The 18,732-nt window shown below is 43.1% G+C and overlaps 1 protein-coding gene across 4 annotated transcripts in view; it reads right to left on the reverse strand.

The window, feature by feature from the left end:
* The window catches only part of GABRB1 (gamma-aminobutyric acid type A receptor subunit beta1), a 289,303-nt gene that overhangs the window by 6,600 nt on the left and 263,971 nt on the right, over nt 1-18,732 (reverse strand). For 2 of the 4 annotated variants that reach the window (XM_050947727.1, XM_050947725.1), the window contains 4 exons: nt 16,928-17,065; nt 16,687-16,839; nt 15,156-15,397; nt 7,876-8,638 (listed from right to left, as the gene is read on the reverse strand). In XM_050947727.1, coding sequence (XP_050803684.1) covers nt 8,291-8,638; nt 15,156-15,397; nt 16,687-16,839; nt 16,928-17,065 — 881 coding nt within the window. In that variant the 3' untranslated portion in view covers nt 7,876-8,290. Of the gene's footprint in view, nt 1-6,799; nt 7,126-7,875; nt 8,639-15,155; nt 15,398-16,686; nt 16,840-16,927; nt 17,066-18,732 lie in introns of those variants that run through there. The other 2 variants (XR_007773566.1, XR_007773567.1) reach the window with 2 other exon arrangements.

Consider the following 18,732-nt stretch of genomic DNA (forward strand, 5'->3'; position numbering starts at 1 on the left):
GTCAGCGTGGCGAGCTCAGCAGCACAGGTGACCATGCAGTCCCAGAATCGTAAACGAGCTCCAGCATGGAGTGAATGGGAGACACTGGATCTGATTGCTGTATGGGGAGAAGAATCTGTGCAGGCAGAACTCCCAAACAAAAAGAAGAAATGCTAATATATATGCCAAAATCGCACAGGGCATGGTGGAAAGAGGCTACACTATGGACACACAGCAGTGCTACTTGAAAGTTAAGAAGCTCAGGCAAGCCTACCACAAGTCAAAACAGGCAAATGGTCGCTCCGGTTCAGAGCCCCATACATGCCGTTTCTATGATCAGCTGCATGCCATTCTAGGGGTGGATCCTACCACTACCTCACCACTGTCCGTGGACACCAGCAAGGGGAGAGTCTCACGCAACATGGAGGAGGATTTTGTGGATTAGGAGGTGGAGGAGGAGAATGCGCAGCAGGTAAGCGGAGAATCCGTTCTCCCCAGCAGCCAGGACCTTTTCATCACCCTGGAGCCAATACCCTCCCAAGGCGGGTTCCCAGATCATGAAGGTAGAGGAGGCACCTCTGGTGAGTGCACATTTGTAACTACACTACAGGGGTTTAAAGCAATTGTATTTAATGTTCGATTTGCCTGAAGAATTGAGATGCATTTGCGGCCAGTACAGCTACTGGAAAAGTTTAACGTGTCTGGGGATGGAGCGGGAATCCTCCAAGGACATCTCCATGAAGCTCTCCTGGAGGTACTCTGAAAGCCTTTGCAGAAGGTTTCTGGGGAGGGCTGCCTTATTTTATCCTCCACGGTAGCACACTTTACTATGCCAAGCCAGTAGCAAGTAGTTTGGAATCATTGCAGCACAAAGCATGGCAGCGAATGGTCCTGGGTTTTGGTCACATTGATGCAACATTCAGTCTTTATCTTTCTGTGTCAGCCTCAGGAGAGTGATGTGATATTCATGGTCACCTGATTGAAATAGGGGAATTTTTGTAAGGGAACAGTAAAAGGACCCCGTTCATGCTGGGCTGTTTGTGCTTGGCTAAATGGGATCATCCCAGAGAATAGTCACGTGGGGTGGGGGAGGGATGTGCTGCACATTCAACCCAAAACCGCATCCCCCTCCTTTTAAAGGGCAAACCCAACCAGCATTGCTTGCTATGGGAAAGGAGGGTGCTGCAGTTTGAAACCATTCCCACATGTTCTGAAGGCAGAAGAAGCCAACCCCGCGTACCCTTTGGCTTACCATGGCTGCCTGGAAACTGAATTCTGTTGCCCAGCTGTGCGTGATGTATCACCATACCGGCGGGCACTCAATATAAAAGGCAAAATGCGACCTTGTACCTAAAGCACATGTGCTGTCTTTTGTGAATTGCTTGATTCACTTTGAAAGAGTCTCCCTTTTTGTTCTCAGAAATGTATCTTCTTAAATTTTATTCTCCCTTTTTATCCCCCCCACGGCTGCAAATGTTTCTATGCTCCCTGTATCATCTCCATCCTGAGGTTATCATAATTTAGGAGGTGAAAAAAATGCTCTCGTGATGACATGTTTTCTGAGGTCATGCAGTCCTCCCACACTGATAGGGCACAGCTGAATGCATGGAGGCATTCAGTTGCAGAGGCCAGGAAAGCATTCAGTGAGCATGATCAGAACAAACAGGACGAGATGCTGAGGCTAATTTGGAGAGCAAACAGGCATGATCAGGCGTCTGATGGAGCTGCAGGAAAGGCAACAAGAGCACAGATCGCCGCTGCATCCATTGTATAACTGCCTGCCCTCCTCCTCAAGTTCCATATCCTCCTCACCCAGATGCCCAAGAATGTGGCAGGGGAGGCTCCAAGCAGCCAGCCACTCCACTCCAGAGGATGGCCCAGGCAACAGAAGGCTGTCATTCAAACAGTTTTGATTTGTAGTGTGGCTATAATAAGCAATGTGGCCTTGTCCTTCCCTCCTCCCCCACCCCACGTGGGCTACCTTGTCAGTGATCTCACTTTTTTTAAATAAATAAAGAATGCATGGATTCAAACCCATAGGGACTTTATTTCCTTTGTCAGCTGTGGTCGAAGGAGGAGGGGGATTGGCTTACAGGGAAGTAAATTCCTCAAAGGGGGCAGTTTAGCATCAGGGAGAAACTGTCACACCGTAGCCTGGCCAGTCATGAAACTGGTTTTCAAAGCCTCTCTGATGCACAGTGCACCTAGATGTGCTCTTCTAATGGCCCCGGTGTCTGATTGTTCAAAATTGGCCACCAGGCGATTTGCCTCAACCTCCCACCCCGCTATAAACGTCTCCCCCTTACTCTCACAGATATTGTGGAGCACACAGCAAGCAGCAATATCAGTGGGAATATTGGTTGCGCTGAGGTCTAACCTAGTCAGCAAACAGCGCCAGAGAGCTTTTAAACAGCCACAGACACATTCTACCACCATTCTGCACTTGCTCAGCCTACAGTTGAACTGCTTCTTACCACTTTCCAGGCTGTCTGTGTATGGCTTCATGAGCCATGGGAGCAAGGGGTAGGCTGGGTCCCCAAGGATAACTATTGGCATTTCAACATCCCTGAAGTAAGTCCCTTTTTGCAGATGTTTGAACAGCCTGGAGTTGCTAAAGATGTGAGCATCATGCACCTTTCCCCACCATCCCACATTGATGTCGGTGAAACGTCCCTTGTGATCCACCAGTGTTTGCAGCACCATTGAGAAGTACCCCTTGTGGTTTATGTACTGATTGGCAAGGTGGTCCGGTGCCAAGATAGGGATATGCGTTCCGTCTATCGCCCCACCACAGTTAGGGAACTCCATTGCAGCAAAGCCAGCCACTATGACCTGCACATTTCCCACAGTCACTATCCTTGCTGGCAGAAGGTTACTGATTGCCTTGACTAATTGGATCACAGCAGTCCCACAGTAGATTTGCCCACTCTGAATTGATTCCCGACTGACCGGTAGCAGTCAGGTGATGCAAGCTTCCACAGGGCTATCGCCACTCGCTTCTCAACTGTCAGGGCGGGTCTCATCTTGGTATTCCTGTGCTTCAGGGTGGGGAAAAGCAACTCGCACAGTTCCATGAAAGTGGCCTTACTCATGCGAAAGTTTCTCAGCCACTGGGAATCATCCCATATCTGCAACACTATGTAGTCCCACCAGTCTGTGCTTGTTTGCCAGGCCCAGAATCAGCGTTCCACTGTATCAACCTGCCCCGCTGCTGCCATGATGTCCCAATTGCCACATTCCGTGCTTTCAGGAATGTCTGTGTCCATGTCCTCCTCACAATTGTCCTTGTCTCCTAGCCAGGTTCTGCACATACTGCAGGATAATGTGCGAGGTGTTTACAATGCTCAAAACAGCAGTGGTGAGCTGAGTGGGTTCCATGCTTGCCGTGCTATGGCGTCTGCATGGGTAACCCAGGAAAAAAGCCACAGAACGATTGTTTGCTGTTGCTTTCAGGGAGAGAGGGAGGATGGGGAGACTGATGACATGTACCCAAAATCACCCATGACAATGTTTTTGCCCCATCATGCATTGGGAGCTTAACCCAGAATTCCAGTGGGCAGCGGGCATTGTGGGATAGCTACCCACAGTGCACCACTCTGTGAGTTGATGCTAATCACAGTATTGAGGATGCACTCCACCAACCTACTGCACTTAGTGGGGACATACATGATCGACTGTAAAAAATTGTTTTCTAAAGATCGATGTTTATAAAATTGACCCAATTTCAAAAATGATAAAATGTTTGGAAAACCTGACTTATGAGGAAAGGTTAAAAAACCCAGCATGTTTAATCTTGAGGAAAGAAGATTGAGGAGGGACCTGATAAATCTTCAAGTACATTAAGGGCAATTATAAAGAAGTATGATGATTAATTGTTCTCCAGGTCCACAGAAGGTAGGATAAGAAATAATAGGCTTAATCTGTGGCAAGGGAGATTTTAGTTAGATATTAGGAAAAACTTGCTGACTATAAGGGTAGTTAAGCACTGGAACAGGTTTCCAATGGAGGCTGTGGAATCCCCATCACTGGAGGTTTTTAGGAAGAGGTTTGACTGGGATTGTCTAGGTATACTTGGTCCTGACTCAGCGCAGGGTGCTGGACATGATGAGCAATCAAGGTCCCTTCCAGCCCTACATTTCTAATATTGTGTGTGCCAGGATGTTACAAAACATAGTTTGTTGTATTCAAAAGAAATGAAGTCTATAGAAGTTAGAGAATGAAGTCTGAGGTGTTTGGAAATGGCAAGTAGCAGTTGCTGTTGTACTTGTACTAGGTTTGGTACATGTTTGTCTGATTTGAACACCACACATTATTCAGTGGTACATGTGTTTTGTACATTTTGGATTTACAAGAAAAGCCATGTTTTATCACTCTGTACCTCAGCTTAACTCAAACATTTTCGAGACATGTCGTTGATAGCACGTAATTTTTCTGTGTTTTGTATGCCTTGCTGATGGAATGTTATCACATCGCAAAGCAGTCTTGATACTTACTATGAAAATAGTCTTTAGCAAAACAGCCTGCAAACCCTGTATTGGCTTGTAGTGGGGCGGCTGCCCTACTCCCTGAGAATTTAGGCTGCAGCAGGCCAGTGGGTCTGTGCAGATGAACAGCCAATAAGAAAAGGGCTTATTGGGAGCCAATTGGGGCCCAGATTGGAGACAGCCAATCAGGGCCAGGCTCAGCCATATATAAAGGCTGCCCAGAACAGCAGTAGGCAGTCTGTCCCAGGCCTTTGAGAGGGAAAGGTCTGTCTCCAGAGCACCAGCACCAGCACCAGCACCAGCACCAGCACCAGCACCAGCACCAGCACCAGCACCAGCACCAGCACCAATGCAATGCTGGGCAGGCCTGCAGCCTGGTGTCTGCCAGGCTGCAGGCACTGAGGGGAAGGGCCTAGCTGGTGCGAGGGGCCAAAGGGGAAGCGGCCCAGGGATGTGGACAGACGGAGGGAGAGAAGGAGGGTAGGACGGCTGCCACTAGAGGGTCCCTGGGTTGGGACCCAGAGTAGTGGATGGGCCTGTGTTCCCCCCCTTCCCTCCTTGCAGTACACTCTGCCATCGGCCATGGGGAGCAGCCATCACAGACTATGCCAGATCCCTGACTGGAGGGATTAGACTTTGGGATGTGTGGTTGGACATGGTGGCTGAGGTGTAGAGAGACTACTGATACACCCCCTCCCCCGGAAGGGGGTGTGGATGGACTAAGGGGCACTGCCGGAGGGCAGTAGTCCAGAAGAGGATGCCACAAGCTGAAGAGTGACGCGGGCTCAGGTGCCAAGCAAGGGTGAGACAATGGGCGAGACACCACCAGGAGAGGGCGCTAATTCCTGGAGCAACTAGTGGGAGGCACTGTGGTGGTGAGTCCCAACCTTGTCACAGCTAAAGTCTGTAATTTTGGGTGAAAGGAAGCACTATATATTGATTTTCATTTCAGATTGCTAAGGCAATGCAAGCTTTTCACTTTTCATCTGGAGTTATTTTAGTCTGGGGAGCTGGCTACAGAGTTCATATTTATGATCAGAAGTGATATTTTGATTTGGGCTGTATTTATCAATATCAATTTGCACAAAATATCAGGTTTTACTGGATTGCATCTTTTTTTTTAGTCTTGTGTGTGTTTTGCTGTAAAAACTGCAATAAACTCAGCAAAGCTCTTCTGTTGCAATAGTAACTAGTCCAGGCCATCCACAGTTAGGATTTTTACTTTCAGAGACTCCATTACATGTTGGGTTGCCAACTTTCTAACTGCACAAACTAAACACCTTAGCTCCACCCCTTCCCTGAGGCCCTGTCCCCCACTCACTACATTCACCCTCCCTCGGTGGCTCGCTCTCCCCCACCCTCACTCACTTTCACTGGGCTGGGGCAGCGGTTGGGGGTGCAGGCAGAGGCTCAGGGTTGAGATGGGGCTGGGGGTGTGAACTCTGGTGTGGGGCTGGAGCTGAGTGGTTTGGGGTGTGGGAGGGAGCTCTGGGTTTGGGGGGACTCAAGGCTGGGGCTTGGGGTTGGGACATGGGCTTACCTTGGGTGGCTCCTGATCTGTAGCACAGTGAGGCTAAGGCAGGCTCCCTACCTATCCTGGCACCGTGCTGTGCCCCAGAAATGACCAGTAGGTCAGGCTCCTACACGGGAGGGAGAGGTGGGGCAGGAGGCTCTGTGTGCTGCTCTTGCCAACAGGCACCGCCCCCCAGCTCCCATTGGCTGTGGTTCCCGGCCAATGGGAGTGCAGAGCTGGTGCAATCGGTGAGAACAGCGTGCGGAGCCCCGTCGCCGCCCTCCCCCCCGCACCTAGGAGCCAGACCTGCTGGCCATTTCCGGGGCGCAGTGCGGTGTCAGAGCAGTAGGGACTAGCCTGCCTTAGACCCGCAGCACTGCTGACCAGACTTTTTTAACAGCCTGGTTGGCGGTGCTGACCGGAGCCGCCAGGATCCCTTTTTGACCAGGCGTTCCATTTGAAAACTGAACACCTGGCAACCCTTATTACATGTTCTGCTTTTTTGTGGTTGATGGGTAAGATGTAGGTTTGGGGTCTGATATTGTGCTGCACCTCTCAGAAGTCACAACAAAGAAGACGCAGTCCAGGAGGACTGATTGCAAAGGTGACTTTACGCCACATCTGTGCTTGGAATTTTGGGTGCTCTGGGGTTGCAGTAGCCTCAAGGACTACTTTAACTCCACAGTCCAGAATTGCTCTAGCATAGCAGGCTACAGACTCTCCTGCCTCCGATGTGGCCCTTCTCTGCCCAGTAATCTATGACTGTGTATAACCCATACCTTTCCTGCAGCTGGGGAATTCCTCAGAGGGCCACAGGACAGGAGCCTGTTCTCTGGACTGGAAGAAGGGTCGATCCTTAAGATGAATGTCCAAAAATAATAATGACAAGGCAATCTAAAAATTAACGACAACCATACTAAATGACATAATGTCAACTGGTGGTAAAGCCGCTAGATTGAGAATACGAATCCATTCCAGTTCAGTGGAGATCAGCTTTTAGCTGGCTCCTGTTAAGGGTCATCTTTGTTAGCCACCCGCTTTTTAACTACCTGTGGTATTTATCTCAATATTTGTTTTGATGAGTATGAATGGCAGTTGACATAGTCTTCATAGTTATGCAGCATTGCTCAGCCTGTGCATCTTGCTTTCCTAAAAACATGATGAAATTTTTCCATCACAAAAGGAAGATTAGCATACATTGTCTTCTTGAAGTAGAGCTGTTGTACTAAGCAGCCAAGTAAAACAAGGGGGGAAATACAAAGCAATCCCTAAATAAAGGGAGAGATGAGAGATAAGGCAAAATCTATTCCTTTAGTAGAATGGTTAGTAGCTATCTAGAATTAATCCATTTAATCTTTTTTTACTATAAAATTCCAGATTACAAAATGTTTTCGATTCTCTACTTCACTCCTTCATGGAAATAACAGAGTTCCAGGTCAGACCAGATCAGCCACTTGCCTGATAGAATCTGAATGGGATTTGGGCCAGGAGCGATGGAAGCTCCCTAGAAGTGGGGAGCCACTGGTGCCTGAACCAGGGCACCGCCCCCACATCGCCTCTTCCCCCCAAAACTACTCCCTCTGTCACTCTCACTTTTTAACTGGCTTTAAGGGGGAGTGCATAGCTTTTAAAAGCGATGGAGCAAGGGCCCTCTGGCCTCCAGTTCCAGCGACTCTAATTTGAGCACCTAGCTCCCTTATGCTCCTTTGAAAATTCTAGCCTTATGGAAAATAATAGTTGGGACTTATGTACCCTTGATTGGTACTTCCTGCAAACATTGTCAAAGGCCAGCGCTGGCATAAGTACTCACTTTTGAATAGTACTTTCTGTAAAGTAGATATAGTCTTTACAACAGGTATTTTTCCACATTGTCTTTGAGTCCTGCTTATGCTGAAAAGCTGTAACTTGTCAAGTGCCCGATTTGAGACACTATACAGTCTTGTTTGACAAGTGTTATTCTACCAGAATGTGGTGGAAAATAAGACAATCTTTTATTTAACTTAAAAAAATCCAGATTAAAAAAAGTAGGAAAAGATCATGGAAGATGCACAATTTTTTTGGATAAGTAAAGGAATAACACTTATTTCCTTGTTGAAGTTGCTTTTTAAGAACAGATCTCAAATAATAATATGCTGGAGTAGACACTGTACTTTTCTGAAGTGAACATGGTTAAATTGTTTTTTTTTAAACAAGAACTGTTCAATGGCTGAATATCTTACCTTGGAAATGTAGCATTATGGCTACTGCAGTCCTGGAGAGTTAACAAAATGAAGGGAAGAAAATAAATCTAGGGATGGGATGATCAGTGCATATATTAGTGGATATAGTAAAGCCAATAAACTACATTGAAAATAATGAATGTGATAGGAAAGACCATCCTTGACCATTTGTCTATAGAATTAACATCTGTCAGATCTGGGATTTTGACTCTGAGCTGTGATGCCCTTCTTCGTAAATTCCCCTTTTTATGAACCATATGCCTGTCCAAAGTGCTTCTGCTGTAGAGTTCTCTGCTTGAGATGGGTCTTCTATACTGGATGCTGGCACTGTCATATGAATACATGGTGGCTCTTGGGTCACTGATACCTGTGAACACTTCTGAGCTGCTGATCTCATTTCTTAATTCCAGAGTCGTAAGAAGAATATTTCCTTGGGCATCAACCTGTGGCAAGAAAGAAATTATCTAAACTATATTCATCTAAGTAGTTATCATTGTATCAGCATATTTTTTTCCTCTTGCAAATTTGCAAATCTCACTTGATTTTACAAATGAGGAAGCTGCTTCAGGAGCAGCGACAGCATCAGAAAGGGTAGAACATCAATACAATTTAAGAGAATAAGTATTACCTGAAGATATTGCTACTGTTCCCCATCTGCCTGATGCTAAAGATGAAATGAATTGTTCAGTGGTTAAATAAATAAATCATGAGACAGTATCTTGGTTTGGGGATTGCTTCATTCAATTATAGGGCACAGTTGCTCCCCTTACTAAAATTCTGCTAGTTTTACCTTTAAGGCTCAATCTTTGTTATAAAAATGTGACATCTGCTTAACAAAGGGTGTCAGGTTACCCTGGCATTGTTATGTATTTATGCTGAAAATACAATATTTCTGTCTTTTTGTTTGCTTTACAGTTTCAGGGCTGTGCGCTCATTTCTAAAACTTACTGTCGCTATGGTTCGCAACAGTGGGCTTCCTTCCCAGGAAAAATGTCCCAGGGTATGGATGTATCTCATCAACCAGCCCTAGCAGAATGCATATTAACTATCTTTTGTAGTGATAGAAATAAGTATTAATTTATATTGTCCTGCATAGATTTAAAGTCTGGGTATTAAAATACATAGGCTGCCAATGTATGGGGCAGGTGAGCTGTCTGTAGCAAACAGTTTATATGTGCATTAGCATGAACAAACTTCAGTTTTGTTTTACAAATGTACTAAAATGTTCAATGGATGTTTAATATGGATGCATTTCAACCTGTTCCTGAATTAGTTGTTTCAACTGTATTTTCACTTATTTGATATTCATTATGCTGTTATGATTGGGCACCTACAGTACATAGCATTGTTGCTGCTCCCAGATTAGATGACCAGAAATTTAAAAACAGAGTGAGCACTTCTGGAACAAATACTACAGCTGTATATGCATCTCAGAACCCTTGTTCATGTTGGTAACATAGTGGTAACATAGTCCTTTGCAAGCCACCTTCCAACCTGGCTGTGAATGAAAAGCAAACAAAGGAGTACAGCTGGGCCAAATTGAATAGTTGATTTTATACTCACTAAAATAGTCACAATTGACACCCTCCCCCACTCTTCACCCTTCTCAAGTTTGCATGTACTCCTGGGTGGTAAAACTTCTGTTGGTGTAGGAATGCTTTTGGCCTCTCCAGGATAGTCTTAGGAATATAAATATCTGAGAAATCTCCTATAATAGTTCATATTAGACAAGAATTCGTTCTAGGATTGCCAACTTTGTAATATTTAAAAACCAGACACCCCAACAGGAGTGCCAGAACCTCCCATGCCCCGCACCTTCTCCCTGAGGACAAGACCCCACTCCTGCCCCACCCCTTCCCCGCAAAGTCCTGCCCCTTGTTTGCTCCTCTTTCCCCCTCGCTCCATTGCTTACTGCCTTTCCCCTCTCCCTGTGTGGGTTGGGAGAGACTTGCCTGCATAGCTGGGGCTGGGAGCTGCAGCTGCTCAGTGCAGGTAGGAGGTGGCCTTGGCTGAGTAGGGGTTGGCAAGGGTGATGACTCAGCCCCTCCCTGCTTCTCCTGCCTGCAGAAACCAGACTTTGGGTTTCAGTAGATCTGACTGGACACCGGCAAGTCCCCTTTTCAACTGGACTTTTTGGTCAAAAAACCAACACTTGGCCACCCTAATTCATTCAGGAAATAGACATCAAACATACGATTTTTGAAATTTCTTCTTTCACCTTTGAATATCAAAGCTATTCTCTTCCCACTGATTGACCAGGGACCCAACCTACACTGTTTCTTTGGAACACTCAGAAACACATTTCTTCAATTCCTACAGGTCACTTCTATATTCCTAAAGATTAGGGCAGAGGCTCCCAAATTGGTCAGTGGACTACTGGTGATCTGTGGCACAACATCTGGTGATCTGCAGAGAACTGGCTAGTCACTTAGGGCCTGGCCTTCAGTGGGAGTCTTTTAATTGATGCCAGTAGGTAACGGTCCACAGTGTTGAGTTTGCTTATTTCCAGTCATTAAAAGATAACAAAATACATTAAATATATCCTTAATATTATTTTTCCATGATAGCAATTGCTGTAGTTGCGCATCAGTGCACAGTCTGTGGAGTAATTAATGGCAAGGAAAGGTATCCCCAAGAAAATTTTTTTTTTAAGGTGTGGGCCTCACAATGGAAAGGTCAGTGAACCTCTGTATTAGGAACTTTAAACACCTCTTATGAAATACCAGTTGCACAAAGAGGCTATCAATCAGTTCTTGCATTGTTTCTAAGTAACGGATGCTGTTCTCACAGTTTTTCTTTTGGATTCTCCTCCTAGACTTGTTAAAATATAATTTTAAAGTTTACATTCAATAACTGATCCTGTTGCCTGTAGCTATAGATTATGATTTTATCACTATTTGAATAATATTTCTAGAGTGAAACTCTTTTCCAGTGTCATGCTAAGTTATTTGTTCATGCTGTAATCACGTCAAGGCAAGACTTTTCTCTAGCTGGAGTGCAGTATTTGATAAATCCACAGGAGTACAATTATGGCTGTGTGACTACTTTCTAGCTTTAAATTATTAAGGTACATCATCCCCATCCATCCTCTTCTTCTTCTGCACTGACTTCCCATCATGTTTCATAGTCCTCTTAAAATACTTGACTTTTAAATGACGCAAGGACTCGAGATACTCATATAATAAAAGTTTAGGGACCTCGACAGCTCCCTGTACTGAGGCAGGATCAAGTAAACCTAGACCATCCCTGTCAGGTGTTTTTTCAACCCATTCTTAAACACCTCCAGTAGGAGGATTCCACAACCTTCTCTGGTAGCCTATTCTGGTATTTAAGTATCCAGTATAGTTAGACCATAGATATCTAACCTAAATCTCCCTTGTTGCAGATTAAGCCCATTACTACTTGTCCTACCCAACTTTAAACTATAAAGTTGCCATAAAGAAATGGAAGTTTTGGATTCTGTTTTTCATCATGGAATTTATTGAAGGAGGAAAGAGATGCAAATATCAGAGAAGGAAGAATCCACCAAAAGTGGAAAATGGTTATGTCTGGACTGAAGGAAATGTCATCCAGAAATTACTTATTTCAAGAATAAATATAAAAGAGTCAAAATTAGGGTATGGATGGCTCAGGCAGGAATTCTATGCATTTAGTAGTTTAAAAAAGAAAAGATTTGTAAACTATTACAATTAGGAGCCAATTTTGGAGCTTTGAAGAGAGACCATATAGTAATGATATGGGGAAGAGGAGGGAAAGGGTGATAACATTCTACTAGTCCACAATGCTGTTAGCTTGTCTCAATTATTTTAAACATCTTTTCAAAGGAGGTATCTAATTTTCTTTGCATAATTTTTTCCAACTGAGAAGTTATATTTTTGCCTGTTCTTCAAAAACCAATAAGAGGCTCTAGTTGCCATTAACAGTTATTTATCAACATAAATAAAGATGAAACCCAGCAGCAATCTCCATGGTATACTTTAAAGAAGAAATGGTGAGAAAAATGACATTTCCTCCCTAAAAATTACTCCTGTAACAACTTCTCCTGAGAATCCTCCATAAAAATGATGGGCTTTTCCCCGAAGGGCAACATGTTCTGGCTGTATCAGACCAAGTTAAGGAGTGAACTACAAGTTCAGGACACAGTTACATAGAGAATGATCTGCCACTAGCTCCCTCTGTTTTCACTAGAGGAGCCTTCTGCTTCAGAGTCACCACTAACTGCAGTAGTATGACATGGAGAGTGAAGCAGTCTCTCAGACAGGTTCTAGGACATGTAGGGCTTAATTCCTGTAAGGCAAAACCATCACTTAAACTCCACCCAGAAATCCACAAAAAGCTAGTCCAGATTATAAAGCACGAGTGGTATCTGGCTGCAGGCATATCACCTGCTTAACAACCAGGCTGTCTCATCTTACTCCTACTCCAACTTCTGCTTCTGAGTGGGTTTCAGAAATAGGCCCTAGTTGAGCACATTGCAGAAATCTAGTCTTCAGGTGACACAGTAGCAAGGTATGTTTGAAATATCATAAGTTGTAACTTCCTGGTCAGATGCAAATGATGAAAGGCTGTCTTAATTGCTGATCTTCCAACCATAAGTGGAAATCTAATCAGAATCCCAAGTTGTGAAGACAATGATAAGTGGTGGATAACCACCCTCAATAAAAGGGGACAGTACAACCTTTACCATATCTTCCACTTCCTTCCACTAGCCCTCTGTCACTTCTGTTTTATCTCAATTGAGCATCATCCAGCTGTTTGTCATCCATGTCCCAGTCTCAACCAGACAGTGAGGAAAGCGATCTGCATCATTTGAATGAGGAAAGATACAGCTGAATGTCATCTGCAAACTGATGACACTAAAACCTATGCAAGGTACTTTCAGTCAAAAAGGAAGATAAAGCCCCTGTCCCAAGGATCTAATAGTCTGACTGAGAACTAGACACAAGAAAACCTTCAGAGGGAGGAAAAATATGAATGTATATTAAATCGGGAAATAAAGCCTCACAGGGCATGTATCTCATGGCTGTTTGTTACTGTATAATCCTATATGTAAATTAAGGGTTTCTGGGCTGTGTAAAATAGAATCAGTTGAAACAGTAGTGTAAGCATCAAGTTACTCTATTATAGCTTCTCCTTATAAAGACAAATAACTCGTAAGTGCTTACAATTTAAATTGATTCATATGGGTGCTTCCTTGTAAACTAATATAGGCTCACAGTATATTTGCAAGCCAAGTGCCATATGAATTAGTGCTTTAATTTAAGTGTTATGATCTTGTTACATTTTTAAATGAGTTTTTAAACCATTTTAAGCTTGCTAATTTGAATAAATCAGCAAAACAATTCACTATTTTAGAATTATAGGTTTACAATTCATAGCAAAATGTTTATGATGATCTCTGAGAAAAATATCCAAAAGAGAAGCAAACAAGTTTATATATCATATATTCGATCAAAGATTATATATATCTTTGATCAAATGATATGGAACTAGGTCATCAGAGGATTTGACCCCTGTGTCTTTAATAGTCATTTCAGGGTGTACTAAACTTCAGATCAAAATACTGTTTAAAAAAAATCAAAAGTATAGCAGACATTTAATTACTGAGGTATAACAAGAATCTTGGAAAAAATAGGCAACTGCCAAAAGAAATCTCCTCCAAAAAAGGCTTGTTTGCAGAACTGTCACCCCTGACTAGAGAGACAAGGTAGGTAGGTGAGGCAATCTTTTACTTAAAAGTATCTTAACTCAGACACTCTGCTTCCATCCCCAGACCTGAAGAAGAGTTCAGTGTAGCTCAAAAGCTTGTACCTTCCACCAACAGAAGTTGGTCCAATAAAAGATATTACCTCAGCCAACTTGTCTCTCATATCCTGGGACCAACATGACTACAACGACACTGCAGACAATCCCTGCCTACATTAATTTTAGATTGAAATTTATAACAAATATTTCCAATTAAAACCATGTACATTTAGTGTTTCTTTAAAAAAATAAATAAATAGGTCTTGGTGGTGATAATATTTAACACAGGACAACACTTGGTTGTGCCTGGGGTAATATGCAGTCCCAAGAGCAGCCTAGGAAGCAGATTCTGACTTGGTCAAAATCTGCCTTTCAATTTTGGAGAACACATCCCAGCCCTATACCTAGTGCAGACTACATCCCCTGGTGCACAGGCACATTTGTGCTGGCCAGAATACTAGAGGTTGTGGGGATGCCACCAAAGCTCTGCCCACTCCATGTTTCTGCCTCCCCACTCTTCACCCACCTGCAAGAGAGAGTGAGTACACCCCACCCCCTTACTCTCCTGAATGGATATGCAGGATGTACCATGAACATTTCTTTATAGTGAAAACATCACTTCTTGTCTTGGCTGAATTTACAATTTCTTTAGTCTGCTCTGTTTTTCACTTTAAGAAAGCTTCAGTGAAGCTGCTTGAGACCTAAATCACAATAGATCATGTATGCATGACTCTTCATTAGTGATCCCTTGGGGGTGACTGCTCAGTAAAGATTAAAAGAAACTCAAGCTAGTACATTTATCTAGAGGATGATGAATGGACTACTGCCCTCATCTGAAAGCAGCATAGGTATGGACAGCATCTCCAGCGAACAATCCATAAAGGAATGGCTTATGCCTTTAACAGTGTAGGGATAACACTTTGGAGTACCTGTAGGGTGTCAGCATCTTGAACTGTATTTCCATGTAGCATAATAGGTCACTCTGTATGATTTTAGACAACAGATGAATGTAGATAAGTATTTTTATCTGGCCATGTAGTACAATGAGGATGATGAGTTCATTGGCACTGAGAGCAATTTGGCACCATATTTTAGTTGCAGTAACTCCCTTATTATATAAAGTTCTTTGGAAAAAAAATTGTTGATGCTTTCATTTATGGGTGCCTTGCCCTATTAGAAATAAAAATATATGAAATATTAGCTTGAATCAATTACCTGGACTTTATTCATCTCTGGTTTGCCCTTCTCATCAGTAGCCTTCTCAGCTGCTTTTTTTTGACGGTGAGGGCCTTTCCCAAAGAATATGTAGTTTACAAAGGCATATTCCAGCAAGGCCAGAAATACAAACACAAAGCATCCCATTAGGTAAATATCTATTGCCTTTACATAGGGAATCTTTGGCAGTGTTTCCCTGAGATGAGTGCTGATTGTGGTCATGGTCAACACAGTTGTGATTCCTGTGAAGTTTAAAAAAAAATGTTGATAAGGCAACTCTAATACGTTGTTCGTCACTTTGAAGGCATAAAAGCTGCATCATTGCTCAAACACATTGCCATTGAGTTTGACATAGTTGGCTTAATTATTTCATGGGAGATTCCTAACCATTAAGGGAATGCATTTGTCATCTAGCAAAAAAATATTACCGAGAGTCAAGACAGTATGTTCTATGTAACATGCTAGGTTTATATACATAAACTGGTAGTGAAGGGAGCCAGTGAGGTGGAAAGTGGAAAATTTGAAACAGCAGGTGCCTTAAGTGACATATTAAATTGCAAGCTCTGCAGGCATTTGGGGTCAACCCCCTTGCGTTTTCCATAGCAGGAGGGACAATCAGTTACCTGAACACTCTATTCTTGTCCAATTGCCTGTCTCATTAGTAGCCTACCCTGCTTATTTTTTTTTTAAATTCACTTAAGACTCTTTCCAAATAATATGTGGTTTACAAAGGCACATTCCAGTGCTGGTTGATGTAGTCACTACAGAACAGGGATGTTATGGAGAAGACACTTGGTCTTGTCAGATGAGGGAACACTGCTAACTTGATTCTTAACATAGCCATTCTGCCTGATCCCTATACTGGAATTAAATTTACTAGTGTTCTTGGAGTCAGAGTAAGTATCCTAGCCAGAGGAAAGGTATTAGGACTAATTTTGACTGAGGATAAGAGAGTTGAGGGGATTAATGGAGGCTCCAGAACAGAATCGTGGGCATTAGTGTAGGGAGGTTGGTGGTGCCATCATAATAGCCCTCTTCACTAATTTTCAAAGAGATTACTTCATTCTATGAGGTGAAACTTTGCCAGCTCATGGCTTTGTAATCTATTAACCACAATATGATGAATTTTTGATGTTGGTCTATGAGAATGAAACCATTTTCTATTCTGTTATAATCACAGGCCATTAATGTATCTAATGAATAGCTCTAGACTCATTCAGTCATAAGGTGCTCCAATTAAATGAGACTGGGGAGCACATGATTTACTGCAGTTAGCCTTTGAAAAGGTTATAGGCTTAAACCACAGACTGTCCTAATAAACGATGCTAACAGGCTGAGGCCTCGCCTTTCAGATTGCTCAGGTAAAATTGTAGCAGGTATCATAGTATCACAATATGAACTGGCAGGTGGGTGAAACACAGGGTCAAATTTTCAGTAACTGTAAATCAACGTAGTCGCATTGACGATGGGGCCACGCTGAGTTACACAGCTCAGTACTCAAGCCACTTCAATAGCTGTGAAAATAAATTACCTAGGGCAACTCTTGCAGCAGAGGCATCATAGTTGATCCAAAAAGATACCCACGATAGAATTGTGATCAACGTGGAAGGCATGTAGGTTTGCAAAATGAAGTAACCAATATTTCGTTTAAGCCGAAAACTAAGTGATAATCGAGGATATGCCCCTGAAAGAAGGATGAAAGTGACGTTATGAAAACTTCAGCCATTGATACTTCTGTGTCAGGTGCACTTTTTGAGCTAGTCAGTGCTTACCTGTTGTAAATTCCACTTTTTTTGATACCATCTTGTAATCAACAATTGAGAACTGTGGGAGCTCAATATTATTAACTCCTGTTACGGCAGATTCCCCTCCATTCCAGTAAAACTCAATATCATCAGTGGTGTATCCATCTAAAACAAAGAAACACAATTTGACTATTGTTTGTTTGGGTTTTTGTTTTTTTTGATCAGTTGGTTTTCCAAGCCACACTTTTTAATGAGGAAGGAGCCATCATCTATTTATTCCGGGTTTGGAATGCTTGTTTTTAAAAATGTAGCGACTTTAATCATGAGTTCAACGTGCTGTTACATGAATTCCAAGTTACACACAAGTCATTGTTTTCTTTTTAGTAAGAGGCAATATCTAAGAGAATGGATATGCAGAAGATTATAAATAAAAATACAGAAATAAGATGAGAAATTATTGGAGAAGCTGATAGTACTGCTTGTAATTAAGGTTGCCCAACACTTCCCACTAGACCCTGCTTTCAGTACTTACAATTTTGCCAAACTTTATTTGTTCAGGTTAACATTTTTGTGTGCTGGGTGTTTGCATCAGGCAAAAATTTTTTGAAGAGCTTCATCAAAAATGGTTCAGCCACTTCTGAGAATAGTTTGGGAAATAGTTTAGTCCCCTTGGGCATTATAATGTAGTCTTTACATGATCACCTACTATATTCAACATAGGACCCTTGCCTCGTTTAAGGCACTGGATGAACCTGCTCTGGGAATGAATCAGGGTTGTGCAGTGAAGGAGGCTGTCTGTAGGACTCCTGCCTTTGTTGCAGAGGTTGGAAGGTGTGTGGTGAATGAGGCTGGAGATTACTGGAGGCAAGAATGGGCAGCCTCATGGTTAAGGCAGGGGAATGTGGGAGAATCCCTGCCTCTGGCACAGGGGTTTTGTGTGATGCTAGTCAAGTCCCATAAAGTAAACTTTTCACAGGTGACCACTAACTGTGTCCTAATTTTTTTGAGTGCCCAACTTGAAACATCTTGTCTGATCTGTGGAAGTGCTGAACTCTCACATGTACAGCTGACATGAATGGGAGCTGTACTTGGAACACACAAAGTGCTATATAAGCTAAGTACTCTGAAAAAACAGGCCGTAGGTGTCTTAAATTAGGATCTCATGATTGGTGGACACCTTTCTAACTTTAATCTCTGTGCCTCAGTTCCTTATCTGTAAAATGGGGATAATGCCCTCCACCTTATAGGGAGTCATGAAAATGAATTGTTTGTGAAGCACTCAAATACTACAGTGATGAGTGCAACAGAAAAGCCTAGGAGGAAATGAAAAGCTCTGTCTTCAGAGCAGGGTTTGAATAGTGTGCAGGTAAATAAGGCCTAAGGCTACACATTGAACAATGAGGAAGAAACATGACCAATAGCACTTTTTTGTGCCCATATATATAATATGCATAATTGCTAGAGCCAGGGCAATTTTTTGGGCCAAAACCTTTTTTGCTTGGAACAGGGATATGAACCTAGATATTTCACATCCCTAGTGAGAGCTAATAGTCTGATGATCTCTGCCAATTGAGCTACTGGAGTAACTAATGGCAATAATAAGTTGTCTACCTCTGTGGACCAGCATTAAAAGGTGATAAACACAAATTTTGCCAGTGGATTTCATAGGTACTTGCTGATAGTGGAGGGATAGTGAGATTTGGGAATCCTGAAGGCTCTGGAGGGGAATGTGCTCTAGTGGTCACACTCTTTTTTTTTTTTTCCCCCTATGTGACCTCTTGTACCAGTTCTTGCTGTTCCCCAACTCTGGCTCCTCATCCCAGTCTCATTTT

Source organism: Gopherus flavomarginatus, chromosome 3 (assembly GCF_025201925.1).
Source record: "Gopherus flavomarginatus isolate rGopFla2 chromosome 3, rGopFla2.mat.asm, whole genome shotgun sequence".
Classification (NCBI taxonomy): domain Eukaryota; kingdom Metazoa; phylum Chordata; order Testudines; family Testudinidae; genus Gopherus; species Gopherus flavomarginatus.